This window comes from Nematolebias whitei, chromosome 14 (assembly GCF_014905685.2).
Source record: "Nematolebias whitei isolate Nwh7 chromosome 14, NemWhi1, whole genome shotgun sequence".
Classification (NCBI taxonomy): Eukaryota; Metazoa; Chordata; class Actinopteri; order Cyprinodontiformes; family Rivulidae; genus Nematolebias; species Nematolebias whitei.
In genome coordinates, this window is record NC_056511.1 from 4,215,066 (window position 1) to 4,234,968 (window position 19,903).

Below are 19,903 nucleotides of genomic sequence, written 5' to 3' on the forward strand. Positions count from 1 at the left end.
CATAAGACAAAACTCCATCCCAGACACTTGAAAACAGCCTTTGTTCTTCCTTTGCTGAAGGGAGGTGACCCCCCCTCACTGAACAACTATGGACCAATCTCTAAACTCTGTATTTTAGCCAAGGTTCTAGAAAAACTGATAAACTCTCAAATCAAAAATGACCTGGACTCATTTAACATCTTACCTCCACATCAATCTGGTTTCAGGAAACAACACAGCACAACGACTGCTTCACTGAAGGTTCTTAATGACGTTGTTGAAGCACTGGATGCTAAAGATTATTGTGCTGCACTTTTCTTAGACCTGTCTAAAGATTCTGACACTGTGGATCAGAACATCTTGTGTCATAAACTCTCAGAAATCGGTTTCTCAGATCACACCATTGGTTGGTTCTCTAACTATCTTTCAGACCGGAGGCAATGTGTTCAACATAATGGTACTTCCTACAGTTATTTAACAGTCAACAATGGTGTACCACAAGGCTCAGTCTTAGGACCCACCCTCTTTACAATCTACATACATAGTGTAGGTAAAAACATCCCTAATGCATCCATACATTTCTATGCTGACGACACAGTTGTTTATTGTCGAGCTAAAACTGTTGCTAAGGCTTTCCAGCTTTTGAATTCTGCATTCAACATCATCCAGACTGATTTGTTTCGCCTCAAACTTGTCCTAAATGCCGACAAAACCAAAGGGATGCTTTTTTTCAAATAGGAAGTTGGTCCCAGCAGTTCTTCCTCCGATTTTATCCTCAAATGGTGTCCCCATTGAGTTTGTTGATTCCTATAAATATTTGGGTATCTTGGTCGACTCACATCTCTCTTTTAAGCTCCACGTGGAAAACTTGATAAAGAAACTGAAAGTTAAACTGGGTTTCTTTTTCAGAAACAGATACGGTTTCCTTTTTTAAAATACTTTATATCATTGATATTTTTTGGTGTAACTGGGACCTTGAGTACAGTTTCATTCCACCTCATGTACCACGTGATGCGAATGACAATAAAGCACCTTGAACCTCCGTTGATGCGGTGCAGAATTTGGAGAGTTGGTTAAGGTTTGTTTGGCAGAGCAATGTTTTTGCTCAAGTCAGTGTGTTTGTTGTCAGCAAAATATCACATGAACCACAGAACAAATTTTAATAAAACTTTCAAAAAGTAATAATCTCATCTGAAACAGATGTAGTCAGTCCAGTTAAAGATGGCCATCACAGCCAACTGACTTCAGCAAACACAGCAATGCCTGTAAGACGGCCAGTTTTACAGATGTTGAGATACAATTTGACGTGGTAGTAGCTGAGATTCATTCACAACATGTACTTCAAGCACTAACATTGCACACATTTACAAGATTTGATTAGAGTAGCTATAAAGCCATTTCTCAACATGAAACAATTTAATTTAAAACTCTGGCATAAAGATATAAAGATGGCGGTGCACTTCTTCAAAGAATGTTCTTTTTCTGAACAAAAATCGTAAAGCAAACATTTCACTCCTCTTTCCTTTGTTGTTGTAAAGTCCTTTTCCTCAGCAAAAGGATCACCGATTGATTTATTGATCAATTTCTAAACTGGGATTCCTCAGACAGATGGAGGACGAGACAAAGGTCCATTTTCCATCTGCAGTCTTTGTGTGAAGGTCTCTTTATTCCTTCAAGTGTCTTTTTTTTTTGTTCAGAGCGACAAGTCGAATAAAAGCTTTATATATCTAAACACTCGTTAAGTCCACTTCTTCAGAGACGATCTGTTTAACCAGATTTAACAACAGTTTAACCCTTTTTGGCCATTTTGACAAGCTTACTTTGAAACCATTTAAAACCCCGTTACTGTTACCTCATCATGTACGAGATAAAAATAAACTCCAGCTAAGAACAGTTGTAGGCGTTGAAGCAGATGTGAAAACAGATTAGAGAAATAAAAAGACTGTAGGTGTGAAACAAAGAGAGGATTAACGTGGGTTCTGCAAGCTATAAATGATCATAACCAGATATTAACAGGATATATTTGTAGAGAAATGTGCCAAATAGTGGTTTTCAAGAAAACAAACTTTAAATATTACTCTACAAATGTGTTGGCCAAATGCCAATACATATATTCACAATAAAAAATAAAATAAACCTAATTAGATGCAACAAAACTGTGACAAAACTACAACTGCATATAAAAAATAAAGTAGCTAAAGTTGTTGCATTAAATAACACTGCCATAAACAAGTTTGCCTGGCTCATCATCTAAAATCCTCCCAATGATGGAACAGAACAACCGGATACTGTTGGTGTTTTTAAATGGTCTTATCCGGTAAATCGTCCTACTCCTCGACTCCACAAAAAAACGTACAATTTGATCAAAATAATAAATATAGATGAAAAACAAATACATAAATTATTGCAAGCTAATCATTTTTACAGCCTTTCTTGTACTTTACTGCGGACAAATAGTATTTACACATTCTTAAGAAAAATGGGCTTAAAGCCACAAATTTAGATTTATTTTAAGTTTCATAAAAATAGACAAACTGCTTAAAGTGGCGTTTGTCCTTTCAAAAATGTATTTAAAAGAACAGTGTCGTATTTGGATATTTTTGGATCCACATAAAGTTTCACCAAAGTAAATTGGCGAGTAACCCTTCACTTATTTAAATACTGTAGAAATGGTGTAAAAAAATAAAATTTATCTTTAAATCTTCTGTATTTATTGATTATTTCGCACTAACAAACCCTGTTGTGTTAAATTAACTAATTTTCATGGTGTTGCTTCGTCCACGGTCCAGGCTCTGCGGTTCAAAGGTCAAACCAGCACATCTTAAATTACCAACAAAAAAAACGAACTCTGGGCCCAAAACACGACCTTTAAACTCCGCGTTGGTAACAATGCCTCGCAGAAACGTGAGGAATGTGTTCATTTCCTCCTCGGTGTGAATGTTTACTCTCCGAATGTTTTTCCAACGAGCCGAGGAGAAAATTACTAAGAGAAGGAATGTGAGAGTCTTTACACCCACGTTTACTAAAATCTAGTTTTTCTCAACTATTATTGATCAATAGGGAGAAAATTTGTGACAACGTAGAAGGAAAATTTTAAATGAACAAAGAACAAACAAAGCTGATTTAATCTCACTTTAAATACATTTTTTTAAACTTAAGACAACTCAAGTTGCTGCAGTGATTTTTAACGTCAACACAGAAAACCTTTTATAATTTATAAAGGATCTCTGTTTCCATCTAGAGTTTAGTCTCAGGAATCGCACAAAGCTCATCGACACCAAACGCTGTAACAAAATGTATTAAAAATTGTGTTTTGAAACAAGAATAGGTCCTTTATTTCCATTTTTTCCCCTTCATAATTTAGGTTTAAACTTTTTTTTTTTTAAATTTACTTTTGAATTCAGAAGTACTTTTGTTTCTTTATGGCGACAGAAGTCTCAGATTAAATGTTTGACCAGTGCTTCCTGTGTGGGTAAGATGTCGTAACCGTCCTGCTGCCCTTGGGTCAAAATGTCCATTAAGGCCCGTTTTGAAACAAAGGACCCAGGTGTCATGTTTTCCCCAAGGGCAGCAGCAGGCTTGTTTTACCGGATACTACGGTTTTCTCTCATGGTCTTCATCCCTGCTAGGTTTACCAGATCAATAAAATTCTGTTATTTACTACATTTAATATAAAATTCAGTTGTTTTGCAGTAAAGGGGGGCATAATACTAAAAAAATAAAAAATCCTTTCTTCCTGTACATGCTGACATTTTTAACCGGCATTCCATTGTTTTTTCTTACGGTATAAAAACAAAATTAAAAAATATATATTGTTTGTTATGGTCTTTATTGCATAATCTTGATTTTTGTTTTATTTTGCATTAAAGAGGACTTAAAAACAACAAACTCTTCCTCTTCATGCCACATTTATTTACCGGACACTCCGGTTTTTCTCAAGTCCAAGAACAATTAAGGTAAACAAATGAATAAATGTTTTGTTTTCTTTGTTGAATAATTTTATTCTGTGCCCTGAACTAATTGTGACTCTGCACTATATAAATAAACTGAATTAAATTTTCTGTTTTATTTTGCAACAAAGGAGACCAGAAAACAAATCTCTTCGCTTACATCACAACCTTTTCTGCAAAGATGAATACTTCATCTTATTAGAACTTTAATAAAAATCTTTCCACGGTTTGATATCGCAACTCGACATCTTGTGGCAATTTTTTAGAAAAGGGGATAACGTCTATTTTGCGCAACACAATTTATATTTCTATTCTTAATGTAAAATCCTGAGAAGCAGCAGAACGGTTGAATTAAAGCAACAATTCAAGATGCTTAAAATGTCACATGTGGCACCTTTATTTTGATCATTTCTCATTATAAATGTCCGACCCACCACTCGGTGTCCCTTTCATGGAGTCCTGTAGGTCCAGTTTGCTCCGACAGACGGAGCTGAGCAAAACGTCTTGCTGCTGCCGGCCCGTCCACGTCAAACCCAAACAGCCGGAAAGTTCCGCAAAATGTTGACGACAACGGGAGCCGTTGTTCAAGTCAATGGCGTGAAGGCTGAATTCAACAAACATCAACTCCAATTTAAGTTTCAGGCACTTAAAAGTTCTTTTCGTAAATGAGCAGTGCCGTCCAAGACTGATGCTGGAGTAGTGTGCAAAACATTGTGTACAGGAAATCTGTTAAACATGCATAACAAAATGTAAACATAAAAACTGATCAAAGAAAAAACTACAGACACTTTTACAAACTAAGCTTAAATACCCAAACAAAGAGAGAAAGAAAAAAATACTAGTTTAACAAGGTTTTAAACAGAAACTTCTGTCTAAAAATTACTCAGTGGCGTTACGTCATTATCATACAGAACTGGTAAAACAAAAAGAAGCAATGCAAATTAAAAGGCGATAAAAAGAACTGGTCCAGTGGAGCTGTGGTTTGACTGGGAGGAGTGTTTGGGCCCAGATCCTTCGTAGGGACTAGTTTGCACATTAAAAGTTCACGTTGAACAAACACCAAGATCAAGATAAACCATTCGATTGTGACGTGACGGTTAAGTTTTTGTGAATAATTTAAAAAACATTCAACGTTAGTCAATAAAATTTCAGTTGCGTCATAAATTTATGCTGCCAGCGACGCGCTCTAGGCTCTTTATGCAACGCTACACTAAAAATATCTGAAGTGGCTTTTCCTTGTAGAAAAGGGAAATTTCATTATCCTACACAACAAAAGCTACAACTCTTTAAAAAAACGCAATTTAACAGGCAAATTATAATTTAAAAAGCTCCAAGTTGCAAATAAAAATGAGAACTGGAAGAAAATGTTGAATGGCACGATGTTTGAATCAAAGTTGTATATAAAAGTTAAAAGGACCTGGAAAACCTCACAACTTGTCAAAAACCGAGGACTTTAAAAACATGGGGCTAACGGGCTAACCATGGTACTTTACAGCTGCAAACCACCACTGTGCTAACAGAACCAATAACATTTATTAGCCTTCGGCGTAACTACGAGGGAAAGCTTTTCAACGAAAAAGTTTAGTCAACTCTGCCATAAAGTCCATTACAACCTAATCAGCACATTTCATGCTAGCACGACCAGCTAACGAACGTTCCAACCACTGCAAACTAACGCAACGTTCAAGAACGAAGACAAATAACTAATCAACTGCAATTGATGAGGGAAGAAAGATAAAAAAAAAAATAAAAAATTCTGCGTCGAGTCAACTGTGCACTTTAGTAGATTACAATCAGAATATTTCACTTTAGCATGTCCGGCTAACGAACATTCCAACTGCAGATGTACACATCGTTACTTTAACAATCGTGACAACTGATCAACTGAATATTAGGGATGAAGAGGGGATTTTTGTCGTACTTATTTATTTTTAGTCTCTACCGAGATGACTGACGTAGATTAAAATCTAATTACCGGTAAGTTTTTCACGTTAGCATGTTCAGCTAATGAATGTTTGTTCCATCCAACAAATATTCCTACAACTAAAATGTTGCTTCTTTTGAAATCTTAATCATCTCATCAATATATTTTTAAAAGTTATATATATATATATATATATATATATATATATATATATATATATATATATATATAAAACTATCTTTACACACATAAAATCCTGTTATAGTGATGCCTTTTTTTTTTACACTTGTGTTGTAGAGCTGTTGCAGATGTTTTGTCTGACAGCTCTTTTTTTTTAATTTCTCAACCATTGTTGTTTCTTCACAGTGAAATTCTTTGAGGTGGACAAACTTGTTCCTCTGAAGGATCACTGGGCCGTTACCATTTTCGTTCAGGAAACATCTCACCACCAACAGATACAGGTTCAAGATGAGCAACCGTTCCATTCAGTAGATACTCAGCTGTGAAACATATCACTGCTTTGATGGAAATGTGACCAATATTTGTAGTTAAGGGAAGTAAAAAAAAAAACAAAAGCTAACAACATAAAGCAAAATTGTGAAAAATGAACACGTCATCTAGTGAAGCACTTTGGTGCATCTGCTCATAAACAGAGTATACGACTCATGCGTTCATTCACAAATATTTCTGTTATACATCAAACCAACTGTCAAATAAATCATAAAACAATCCGAATGTTTTATGCTTAGATCATTCTTAAAAATATTCTCTCTCTAGACAAATCCTCTGCTTGGCATTTCTCATTTAACGATCTAATGACTTGTAATGTGACGAGTGTTTTTGGCTTTAATCAAGCCAAAAAGAAGGGAAAAATAAAATAAAAAAAAAGAATATGGCCATAAGGTACATTTAAAAAAACAACAAAACAGCACCTTTGTGTATCGATTTCAACGTTTGAGTAAAGTAAAATATATCGACATATAAGAATTATAACATGGTCGTTCTTAAATATGAAAAAGCATAATGGTACAGTAGGTGTGCAAATCTGAAACATCTGCGGCATAAAAGCAAACAGGAAAGGCCAATTTAAAGGGATACCTCGTTGTTTTACTTTTACCGTTAAGCAATATAGAAACAACGTTGGTACCAAAACCCCACCTCACCACTACTCTGAATATTTTAAAATTATCTCCGTTTATTTAAAATAGTGTTTGTCCATGATTTAACAAAAAGGCTGAAATGCCATTTCACACCACTAGGTGGCAAGAGCGTCCAAGATAACAGAAAGAAGATAATCTTCCGTAACAATTGTGGGTTGTTCTTCCGTTCGATAAAGTTTACACTTAAAGTTATTAACCTTTACGACAAAATGAGCTCGATATAAGAAAAAGGTTGTTTTCTAGGGCCAAAGGGGCTGCTACATCATCGTTTTTACAAAGCTGCGTATTTAAAGTCCACACTGATGCACCAGAACAGTCTGTTAAAATCACTGGAGCACATTTTAAAAATCAACATTTTTTGTCACAACCGTCTTTTGCACGTGGACGGCAGGCGCCAACTACGGGCGAACGGCAAAACGTATGTTTGGCTGCATCACAGAAGATTCCAAATCAACTTTTAAACGTCAAGAATGGATTCTAGTATTTTGTTACGACTTTAAGAGAAAAAGCCGAGATGTTGCTGTCCGGTGTCGTTTGTCCCAGCAGAGTTGCCGTAGCTTCTTGTAGTATAAACATGATGCAATCATGTGGCTCTCAGCTTTTTTCTTTTGTCTTTACGTCACTGAAGCCTAAAGATGGATAAGCCGGTGTTTCCCCCAGTTCACTTGCCTTGGCAGGGCGCTCATATCTTCAGTGACTTTTGTTGACGGGGCTGGGTGGGTGTGGAGACGGAGACACGTCTGCTGCTACGCGCTGTTTGTACTGACAGTTTTCGAGGTGGGTGGTGTAGATGGGGGTTTGGCTGGTGGAGACGGCTCAGCGTGAGGGAAACAGAGCGCCATCTCCGTAGATTTTCAGTTAGCGTGTCGGTATTGAGCGTGGCGAGCTTAGCGCTACGTCAGTGCCGGCAGTTATCTACAGGGGTGGGGGCAGTTCGGTAGGTGGGGCGCCCTGCTTGTATAATGGTGGGGGTGGGGGGGGGGGAACACTGGGTAAGCAATGGCTGAATTTATGGCAGCACGAATATAAAGGACTTTGAAACATGCTAACTGGTGTTAGCTTTTCAATGGAAGGCTCCAATTAAAAGTTAGCATCGGCTTTAATGTTGGTTAGCAATAGAATTTATGTAATTTGTTTTACTTTATTAAAGACGCGCAGATCTATAGTGACGGGGAAAACGGGATGATCTTGTGTGCTTTTCATTTTGTACGGACCCATATAATTTAAGTTTCAACATAAGCATCAAAGCCTGAGGAGCGAGCGCAGCAGAAAATCTCAGTCTATAAAAATAATCAGAGTAGAATGGACGGGGCTTTAAAACGAAAAAAATAAACACATTCTTTGGTGAACACTAAGTTTTCATTCAAGTCTTTATGATAAATATAAAACAAATGTAAAAAAGCCAATCATACTGACTGAAATTAGATTTTCATACGCTGAAAATCGACTTGTACCCTCAAAGCAGAACTACATTAATTCAGCCTAGCTGACATTGTTGATTAGCAAAGACTGTTAACGTTACGGTTTTACCAACTCCACCTTTAATGTCATAAACGTTGTGTTCCTCCACGCAGCGCTGCGTACATCAGACGAGCTTCTCTACAGCTCAGCGGCAGTTTCAAACCGTCGTGGCGGATGAAGCGGGGTGCGCAGCGGCTACGGCGTCGAGACCGAACAAGTTATAAAACGTGTTTAAAGGCAGACGACGACTTCGGGGCGAGCGGACCATAAAACTGTAGTTTGTTCGGTCTTCAGAGCTACAGAGAAAATATTAATTAATTAATATTAATTAATACATGTTATTTGTCAACCTGGAAGTGGCACTTTAAGTTTAAACTTAAGATTTTGTATTTTTTTTAAATTTGAAATAAAATTAACCAAAACAAAAACTTTACGTGAACTGTCAGATGGATTAATCAATAATTAATTAATTGATAAAAATAATTAACTGTCCCTCTTGTTCAAAACTGAAGCCATAACGTCTGTTCTGTCTGAAGTGGAGGTGGTCGATACTAAAGCCCCGCCCACATACCCTCCCCACTCGCTAACTGTCAATCAAAGTTGACATTTTTCTTACAGTCTTCATTAACTCACTGAAGCTAAACGTTTAAGAAAAATTATCTGAACAAACAGCAGCGCAGTGAGAAACGATGCGAGGTGTTTTTATTCCTTTAGTCAGGCCAATTTTAATTCACGTACATGGAGGGGCGGGGCTTAAAACCTGCACTGCAGCTGGCAAGTTCTGGTCCTCAATCCTGGTCCCCAAGGGCCACCACCCACCCTGCATGCTTTTGGAGGTTTCTCTGCTCCAACACACCTGATTTTAATCAACAGGCTTCTGAACATGAAGCGGTTCAATCGTTGGATCAGGTGCGTTGCAGCAGGGAACAAGTAAAACCTGTGAGTGGTCTTCAAGGACCAGGATTTAACACCCCTAATATGAAACGTGCATGACAGTGGCCCTCGAGGACCAAGAGTGGACACCACCAGTGTAACCTGAGGGGCAGCCCATTTTTTATTTGTTGCATTTTCCAACAAATAAAGATGAATTTGAAGCAAATCAGTAACATCATCAATATCTTTTAGTCCAGTTTTTTTTTACAGTGATAAGATATTTCTATTCTTGCTTGTAAAGATAAAACCTGCAAACTGCTTCACTTCCTGTTTGTGTGACGGGAAGCGTTTTACAGAAACGTGTTTTTGTTTGGAGCCGTCGGAGGGGAAAACTGAGGTAGTTGAACCGTTTGAGCTACATGTCGGATACGAACAGTGGCGACAGCGAACAATGCAGACCAGTGGTGAGCCCAACTGGAGGTTCAGGTGCTGAACTGAAGGAGATCAAAATAAAAAAACATGGAGGTATCCCTTTAAGCGATGTATTTGAAGCCGGCGATGAGGCGCATCGCGGGCCCCTTAAGGCACGTGTGTGTAAGTTCATTTATTTTCAGCTAACAAGCAGGACTACAGGAGCGCGTCGCCTAACAAGCTAGCAACGTGAAGACCGAGCTTTCCGTTCAGAGCCCTAGATTACATTTAAACACTTTATCAGAAAATATTTATACCTCTACAGAAGTAGAGTGGAATTTAAAAATGATACTAGCAGACTACAGTACGCTCTGGATGCTGTTTCATGACGTGTGGATGCATAGCATCACCCGTAGATGAGATCTCATTCTGACGAGGATCTTCTTCAACGTTTCTGCGGAACGCTGAATAACGAAGCCGTAGTGTTGTGGAGGGTCGTGGAGGGTCGTGGAGGGCCGTGGAGGGTCGTGGAGGGTCGTGGAGGGTCGTGGAGGGTCGTGGCAGTGTTCGTTACAAACTCCGGGTCACTCCTGGTTCTTTAGTTCCCACCCAACAGAGAAGAGGACGGGAAATGATTGTCAGGAGTCGCTGCGTTGATGCTTTCCATCCATCGAAAAACCAACGAATGAGCGGAAATGACGAGAGCAAAGCGTGATGTCAGGAGTTATCGAACAACGTTCCTGCTTTGCCGGTTAGCGGTCCCGTGGTGGACCCGTCCAGGGTCCTGGTCTTAAATCCTAAAACCTGAACAGATGCTAAAAACAGTGCGTGTCGGCATTCGAGGGCCCGGCTCCCGTCAGCTCTAGAGGACCAGAACACAGAGCCGGATCTCTCTCCTCCAACTTCTGAAGTTTATTGACTGTCTGCTCCTCCTCCTTCACCTCCACGGTGCCTCCTCCCTCCTTGGCCCCGAGCCTCTGGGTTGCGGACTCTGACGGAGGAAATTTACCGAACCTCGTCCCGTTCAGGTCTTCCTCCAGTTTCACCTGGAAGGGCGGCAGGCCGAGCAGAAAGGCCCGGATCCTGCTGGGGGAACTGAGGTCCGCGGGTTCCTCCTGGCTCCTCAGCTCCACGTTTGACCCTCCGGCTCTGACTCCAGAGCTGGACAGCCCCCCCAGGCTGAAATCCTGTGCCTGTTCCTGGAAGCTGGGTCTGTGGTTCTTGGCCCCCGGTGGGTCTGTGATCCCATTGACGGACTGCCGGCTCGGCTCCGGCCCGTCTGTGCTGGTTCTTTTGGGCGCGAAGCGTTTGCTGAGGTTGAGGGGCAGAGCCTGCTCGGGGGGAGGGGTGATGGGGGGGCAGGCAGGCTTGATGCTCAGGTCCTGGGACAGGGCCTCGGAGAGACGGCGGGTGAAGGACTGCAGCTGAGACGAGTCCAGATGGTGAGTCCTCATCAGCTGGCTCACCTGGACGTCGCAGTCCAGGTTCAGAGGCAGGACCCGGAGGGGGGGCAGGGGAGGTCGGCTCCGGGGGTCCCGGCCGGCCCCTCTCGCCCCCCCCTCCTCCGTGCTGCACCCCGAGCAGTGGTTCTGGTGCTGGTGGAGCAGATGAGGCTGGAGCTGGTCCGTGCTGGGATGAGGGGGGTCGGGGCTTCCACTCTTGGGTTGGAGGGTGTAGATGGCCGGGTGGCGCTGCGTCGGGACTTGGGGGGTCAGGGCCGGACTGTCGGGGGCCCTCTGAAGGCTGACGCGGTTCCTGAAGACATCCAGAGGACAAACGCCTTTGATGGGGCTGAAACCGCCGACAAAACGAGGCAAAGCGGAGAGGAGCACCGTGGAGGAGGGAGCCGCCGACTCCCCTCGGTCCGGTTTCAGCTCCTTGGGTTTGGTCTGGAAGGAGAACGGGGGGGGGGGACATGGGGGACAGGTCGGGGGTGAGGGGCAGGCTCAAAGGCAGGATGGCCGGCTGGATGGGCTGCAGGAAAAACAAAGATCACAGATCAGAACGTGAGACATGAACAGAACCGCGTACGATTCCTCCTCTTAGTGTAGGAGCGCTCGCAGCTGGAGCTTTACCCGGTGCGCGCCTCCTCTGCTCAGCACGCCTCCTCTGCTCAGCACGCCTCCTCTGCTCAGCACGCCTCCTCTGCTCAGCACGCCTCCTCTGCTCACCACGCCTCCTCTGCCTTTAGCTGGAAGCAAGGGGATCGGCTGCTGCGTCTCGGCTGCTGGGACTTTGTCTTCAGCTTGTTGCTGGGCCAGAAGTTTGGCCTGAGCCACCAGGGTGGACTTGTTTCGAGTGCCCGGCGGGCGCCCTCTGCCTCGTTTCACCACGACGGGTCCGTTTGGGTTCACAGACTGTCCAGAACCGTCCACGATCTGTCCAGAACCGTCCACGATCTGTCCAAAAGCAGAGTTTTAAGATTTTATCCGTTTCGTTAAATTATTTTTGCAGTAAAAGTTTTATTTTAAACTTTCTACACAGAAAAGTGTTCCACAATAAAAGCACAAACATCATCATGAATTGAGTAATCATATTCAGGTGCGGTTCGGTTCTGCCCAGCAGGTCGTCCAGTTCATTTTATTGTGAATTTGAGGCGTTTGTTCCACCTGGACCAGAACCAGCCGAGCTGCGTGAAGTGATGAACACCACGGTACTCACAGTGGGAGGAGGAAGAGCGGGCGGTGCGGGCAGCACCTTCTTCTCTTTGGGTTTCGGACCGGGCTTCCTGCCTCGGTGAAGAGGTTTCCGTCCTCGTATCCCTCTGGGTCTCGGTGGAACCGGGGACTCCGGGATTTTGAACTCGGCTCCTCCGGCTCTGAGGTGCTCTTCGTACGGCAGCAGCAGCCTGAGACATTGAAAACAGATTTACTGAGTCTGCTGCTACACGAGGGTCCGACGTGAGCCGGGTCGAGGTTTTGTTTGCATTCGTGGTGGAATTGTCCGTTTTTGTTTGTTTTTGTTTGTGTTTGTGGGTTTGCCGAGTTTTGTCCAGACCTCTCGTAGTGTCTCCTGGTGCAGGTCGCAGCGCTGGTGCTGCCGGGACATCCTCCCAGCTCGTTATAAACCACCTTCCACAGCCGGTCCACGGTCACCTGCACCACACAGACGCCACTCTGAACTCAGACTTCCTTAAACTTTTCTAAATTAAAGTCCAACTCATATTTTAGTTTGTAATTTGTTTTGTTTTGATCTTAACTAATGAGAGATAACCTGCTACATAAAAACGATAAAACTCCACAGTTTTGTTCCAAGGCTCAGATGAAAATAATTTTCTTCCATTTTAATTATTTTTAAATAGTGAACGACAGAAACGGACCTTTTTGTATCCTCCGAGCCGTCTGACCGCGGAGTACATGAGGAAGAGGTCAACTGTTGGAACAAGCAGCGCAGACGAGAACAAAAACATGAGTTCACATCAAAACACGTTTGTTCTTCACAGAACGGTTCAAGTGCTGGAGACCGATGTGACGAGGATCTTACTTAAAACGTTTGTCCTCGTTACAGAGATAAATAAAAATAAATAAAACAGAACCACTTCTGCAGTTTAGTCTGTAGAGTCACGGAGGACTGAGAATCTGCTCCAGCATAAAATTAATCCCGCTGCTGGACGTAGTTATTCTTACAAATGTCAAAATAATCTGAGAAATTAAAAGTGGTGGGAATAAAAACAATTAAATAATCATGGAAGGTTGATGAAGCAAGTAAAAAAATATAAAAGAAAATTATGAAACCAAAACTAAAACAATAATGTATAAATCAATCAAAAAGAATGGAAAAATTAATTATAGCACAAGATTCCCCAAATAAAGAGTCAAAAAGGAAAAATCTAACTTTTAAATTCCACTTGGAAACATTAAAAATACTGAATTTAAAATAAACTAGAATAAAATAAAAATAAAAACTAGACCTAATTTAAAAAGAGGATAAAGGCTCGAGGAGTGCTCACTCTTCTTGAAGCCCAGGTTGGGGACTTTGTGGATGGGCGCCCCGTGGTGCTCCATGAAGACGTAGAGCTGATCCAGGAACAGCTGCTCCTCGGGGTGGGGGAGCCAGCTGCCCTCGCAGCCCACCTCCACGCTGCCCATCACGTTCTCCTGCAGACGAGGAACACGCCACCTTTAGATCAAACTGCTGCTGATTCAAACGCTTCCTGATTTTAATCCCACGGGTTTGAGCAGAATTCAACTCCGATGATGAATTCATCGTTCGCTCCTCAGAACGACAACGTGTCACTTCCCGTTTTAATTAAAAGACTGAAACCTCGAGGAAACAAGCGGAGGACGTAACGAACAGTTCCAGTTAGTTTGAGGAGGTTCTCAACGTCTAAATTCATAAAGGAACAGAATCGGCAGGACTCCGGTGCACCGACCTTCATCCTGTCGATCCAGGACTCTGACTGGCTGGAGGTCGGCGAGTCTCGGCTGTCGCGGCTTCTCCTCTTGCGAGGTCGTCCCCGAAGACTGAGAGACGGACACCCTGTGGGGAACAGATTAAAAACATAAACGAGAGAGCTGCAGAGCTCAGAGAGTCCAGCAGGGGGCAGTAAAACCAAGGATGAGGAGTTTTCATGCAGAAAAACTGCTTTATAAACAAATGTCAAGGAGAGGCTGGCACGAGGCAGCTCAGTAAAATAATTTAATCCCATCGAGTCCTGATGAGCTCAATCTGGAGGATTCTGTGGATTCAGAGTCGCTTTGAGGACAAAAAAGACTGAAATGATCTGATTATTAACACAAGCAGAGTCTTAGTCTGAGCAGTTTTATTTATAAAGGTTGGTGGAGGTCGGAATGTGTCCTCGTGGGTTGTAGAACTACTAGACTAAACTGGGATCAAACTGGGATTAATGGACTCGTATCAGCGTTTCACTCATCGATGAGTCGAGTTCAACTGAGATCTAAAGGTGCTCGATTCAGTTTGACAAACTGTCTCTCATATTTATTTTTTACTCATTCTTAGTTCGGAGAAGAGCTGAAACATAACCAGACTTAATAAAAACTAGAAAAAATAATTTTCTGCTCAAATAATGACCAAAAAAAAAAAAAAAAAGGTTTGTAAGCTCAATCCTCCAGGTAAATAACAACAACAAATGTTAACTTGTGTCATCTGGACCAAGTGAGAAACGTTTCTCACAGAGTGACGATGAGGGAGGACGGACGCACACACGGGTCCACGAGTGGTTTGTTTGTCCGAGACAAACCATTTCCATCTCGGACAAACAGATCTAGTCTCGAGGTTTTCTGATGGTCGACCAATAGAAATAGACTAAACAGATTAAAGTTCTCAGTCGACGCTGATTTCCGTCGTCTTTAAAAATGAACGGAGAATAAAAACGCGTTTTGTTAAAGCCGTCCAATCTGATGATCCAGGGATTAAACCGACGCTGCTTTCAGGGACGTCTGACGCTCAGCAGCTGGGAAACTCCCAGCAGTCCACAAGATGGCCGCCTGAGAACTTTTGTTTATAGTAAACTTTGTATAAAAGCAGCAAATTTATTAAAGTACATTTTTCTTGAGATTTTTTTGTCTTTATTGTAAAAGTTGTGACGACCAGATTCTGTCAGGGGGTTGTCTGTCGAACAACGTGAGCAACGTCCTCATGTCTACCCCCATGTGTGTGTGTGTGTGTGTGTGTGTGTGTGAGAGAGAAAGAACAGCAAAATGTTAGCTAAATGTAGCAAAAAATTAGCTAAATGCTAAAAACAGAAAATGGTAGGAAAAAAATAATTAGAAGCTAAAGGCTAACCAAATGGAGTAACGCCCTAGCTATAAGCTAAAAGTAGCCAAATGCTACTGAAAAGATAAAAGCAGAAAAACAACTAGCTAAAACGGAGCAAAGGGCTACCAGCTAAAAGAGCAAAAGTTTAGATAAATGTAGCAAAATCTTAAAGTTTAGTTCTAAAAGTTAAAAGTAGCAAAGTCTAAAATGATGAAGGGTTAGTTAAGAGCTAAGTTTTGTTGTTTTTTTTTTTGGCTAGAAATGCTAATAAAACAGAAAAGTATCAAAATGCCAGAAGAAGTTAAAAGTAGAAAAATCCAGCTTAATGCTAAACTAATGAAAAAGTTGGATAAAAGTTAAAAAGCAAATGTAGCAACGGGCTAGCTCAAAGCAAAAAGTGCCTGAAAACATTTGAAAAAATAAAACTTGAACGAAACAAAAGGCTCAGTAAAAGCTAAAAATAAAAGGCCAGCAAACACACAATGCCAGATAAAAAGAAAAGTAGAAAAAAAAGCTAAAAGGCTAGCCAAGCATTAGCTGAAAGTAGCAAAACACTAGCTAAAGTAACAAACAGCTGAAGAGCAGTAAAACACTAGCTGAAGCAGGAGACGGCAGCCGAACACTCACTGAACTGCCAGGAGAAGCAGGCGCTGCCCTCCAGCGCCGGGTTGTTGAACGTGTCCCTGCAGTACAAGACCCGGGCGTTGGGCAGAACCTTGATGCCCCCCAGGGCCAGCAGGTGGGGGTCCTGCAGCACGGCGCCCCTCGCTCCGTCCTGGATGCGTCTCTGCAGCGAGCGGAAGCGGCAGTACTGCGGGTAGCTGAGCACTTTGACCCCCGGGTGCTGCGGCGCGTCGTCTGAGGGTCAAAGAGACGGATGGATAAGAACCGGACCGACCCGACTCAAAAACAAGAACCGAACGTTTCAGCTCGCTGGTTGAACAGTTTTACCTCCTTCATTAATATCAAATTACCACGAAGATAAAGAACTGATTTAACTTCACGTGTTTTCAGCTTGTTTGAGCCGTTTCATCCAGAACTTCTCGTTAGTTTCTGGTCACATTTTGCTGAAAGCTGGAACACGGAGCAGCCGTCGAGCTGCAGCTTCCACCTCGTTCTGCAGAAACTAAGTCAAAGAACCGCGGTGGAACGTCTTCGTGTTGCTCCTCGTTTCAGTTTGTTCTTCTGACAGCAGCTGCAGCTCACACTGACTCGGCTCTTTCTGAAGACTTTCAGCTGTTTTAGCTGCTCAGACACTGAAACTCATCCTGGAGGTGGGTGTCTGGACTACAAGTATTTACACAAACAGGTTTTTAGCTAACATTCTGCTAATTACAACTGTTAGCCGGCTGTTTTGGCTACTACTGTGTTACTTTTGGCTAATATTGTTTCTTATAGGCTTTAAGAAAGCATTTTGATTTTTCCAGCTTTCAGCTACCACCCCGAAACTTTTAGCTTTTAGTTAGCCTTTTCTTACATTTAGCTATCATAGTGCTACTTTTAGCATTTAGCTAGTATATTTTCCTTAAAGGATAGTGTTAGCTTAGTAGTAGTAGTAGATAGTATTATGTATGTGAATGTTTCTGTAAAGTGCTCTGAGACAACTTTGTTGTGATTTGGCACTTTATAAATAAACTGAATTGAAATTGAATATTGGTTAGTATTTAGTTTTTTTCATCTTTTAGCTACCAAGCTGATACTTTTAGCTTGCCTTTTCATTTATTTAGCTACTATTCTGCTACTTTTAGCTATCCTTTTCATACATTTAGCTAGTATTCTGCTATTTTTATCTTTTAGACTTTAAATACGTCACATCTGTTGCTTTTAGCTCCTTGCTACATTCAGCTTGTAGCTGGTGTTTTACAACTTTTTGCTAACATTTAGCTGGCGTTGTTTCTTTTAGCCTCCATAAATTTCAGTGAGGTTTCAGGATTTGTATAAATTTAACTACATTAGTTAGTTTTTGGAACGTTCCTTTGATGTGAGAACATGTTCTCCATGTTTCCCTGCAGGTTAAAAACTGACAGGTTTTAAATCAGGGGGTTCTTCACCCTCAGTCTTGACTTCCAGGAGCATGTCTTTTTCCTCCAGTAGGTCTTGGGTGTTGTTGCTGCTGGGCGGGGGCCTGTGGAGCCCGTTGGTCCCGTCGGGCGGCAGCTTGGGGTTTCTGCTCCAATCTGTGGGTTCTGAACAGGACCATCGCACCAAGTCCTCGACCCGCACCACCATCTTCCTGGACACGGCCACAACCTCGTCCTGACAAAACACGAGACAAACACAACTGTAAAACTGCAGCTCTGAAAGAATCTGGGCCGTTAGTGTGTACAAATAAATATCTAATATTAAATATATCCTGATGCATGTTCAGTAATCCAGGTAGAAAAATCTAAAAATCTAAAAAAGTTAAATCAGGTCCTCTGGACGGATAAAAAACAAAACAAAAAAAACCTTGAAACGTTTCATCTTCAATCCAAAATACTTGTTCAGTCCGAGGAGCAGCTATAAACAGCACCTTCTCATCGAGGATCAACCAGTTTGTTGTTGACATCCAGAACTAGCTGTTCACATGATGGAGGACCATCAGCCCAACAATGGATCATTAGTACTCTGATGGCCGCTTGCTACTCACAGAGGGCTGAGTGATATTAGCAATAACAGCATTAGCTATAGCTATGTTTACATGCGCAAAATTCATTGATCGGATTTAAATGTTTTCAGATTAAATAATCCAAATGTATTGTTTAGATGGGCACAATCCGTTCACGACGAGCGTTTACCTGCAGTGGGCTTTTATTCAGAATAGAAGTACTGACATGCGTAGCGTGGTAAACCCTCCTTAAAAAAAACACAGAGGAAGTTCTACTTCTGTTTTACTTCAGTGATGAACGAATGACCGGGGATTGAGCCTGGGACCTTGGGGTCCCGGGTCGGCTGCCCTGCCCCTACACCATCTCAGCATGCACGCTGTTCAAATTATGAATCAGCATAAACTACCCCTCTCATTCAGATTACAAATTCATTTGGATCAAGCTGAATCAACAAAGAATAATCTGAATAGCCATTTAATCTGATTACTTATGTCCATGTAAACATAGCTAGTGTAAGAGGGGGACAGTTGAACCCGGAGGCTCCACCCCTGTTTAATGATGGACGGTTTCTTTTCACAAAGATGGCCTCCTTTACTCCTCTCTCAAACCATCGTTCCTCTCTGTCCAGGATGTGAACATCTTCATCCCTGAAAGAGTGACCGCTGGCCTGGAGATGAGTGTAGACCGCAGAGTCCTGGCCTGATGATGTTGATCTTCTGTGCTGGTCCATCCTTTTGGCCAGTGGCTGTTTTGTTTCCCCGATGTAAGACTGATCACCCTCCTGACACTGAACAACATACACAATATTACTCTGTTTGTGCCGGGGGACTGGATCTTTGGGATGAACCAGTCTTTGCCGTAATGTATTTTGGGGTTTAAAAGCCACTGGGACGTTATGTTTAGAAAATAAACGTCTCAGTTTCTCTGATACTCCCTCAACATATGGAATGACCACTGGTCTGGGTCTGGGTTCCTCCTTTTCACCTGATGGCTGACTGGAGTCCTGTTTGGGTTTCTTCTCTGCTTTCAGGAAGGCCCAGTTAGGATATCCACATTGCTCTAGAGCCTGTCTTGTGTAGGATTTCTCCTTCTGCCTGGCTCCTGAGCTAGTGGGGATGCTGTCTGCTCTGTGGTACAGAGTCCTGATGACTCCTAACTTGTGCTCCTGAGGGTGATGGGAGTCAAACTGGTCTGTGTGGGTGGGTTTGTGGTACACCTCAGTTTGCAAATGTCCTTTATCAGAAAGACAAAACATTTCAAGTTTTTTAATATTATTATTTAAATCCATCCTGAGGACCCGACGTAATGTTTTTGTATTAACTATAAATGTTTACCGGTAATTGAAATGTTGTTTCCCACCAATACAGAGTCTGACAGATGTTTTTATTCATTTACAAATTGTCTGGAAATATTAGTGTAGCCTTAATGTTGAATTTAAAGACAAACAGAAGTTTTTAAACTTATTTAGAGTAACAGATGAACCTCAAAGCACCTTTATTATTATTTGCCAGCCATGTTCTCATTTTCTGCAAAGAAATGGCAGAACCTTTCCCCGGTGGATAATAATTGGATGAAAGGAGCAGTAAACTCAGCCCTGCTGCTCAAACGCCACGGATGAACCATCGCTTAAAGTTTAAACGGGTCACAGAACGTTGGACTTCACACAAGAGAATGAAATTTAAGACAAAAAACTAGAAATACAGGCGATGGATCGAGCTGAGTTACAACCAGAACATGTGGAGACACGTTCAGGTTTAGTTTCGGTTTATTGAGTGATATTCAGCGCTCTCTGTTTCAACAGCTGGACGTACAGGTGCAGGCATTTCAACAGCTGGACGT

General features: G+C 41.9%; 1 protein-coding gene across 1 annotated transcript in view; it reads right to left on the reverse strand.

Annotated features, from left to right (window-relative positions):
- Positions 1–10,038: 10,038 nt before the first annotated feature.
- Positions 10,039–19,903, reverse strand: part of zgc:77151 (uncharacterized protein LOC337153 homolog) — a 41,799-nt gene continuing 31,934 nt past the window's right edge. Inside the window, 10 exon segments of the mRNA XM_037688205.1 lie at positions 10,039–11,647; positions 11,834–12,157; positions 12,420–12,606; positions 12,756–12,853; positions 13,078–13,130; positions 13,708–13,855; positions 14,131–14,237; positions 16,104–16,334; positions 17,541–17,634; positions 17,637–17,732. Coding sequence (XP_037544133.1) covers positions 10,574–11,647; positions 11,834–12,157; positions 12,420–12,606; positions 12,756–12,853; positions 13,078–13,130; positions 13,708–13,855; positions 14,131–14,237; positions 16,104–16,334; positions 17,541–17,634; positions 17,637–17,732 — 2,412 coding nt within the window. The 3' untranslated portion in view covers positions 10,039–10,573.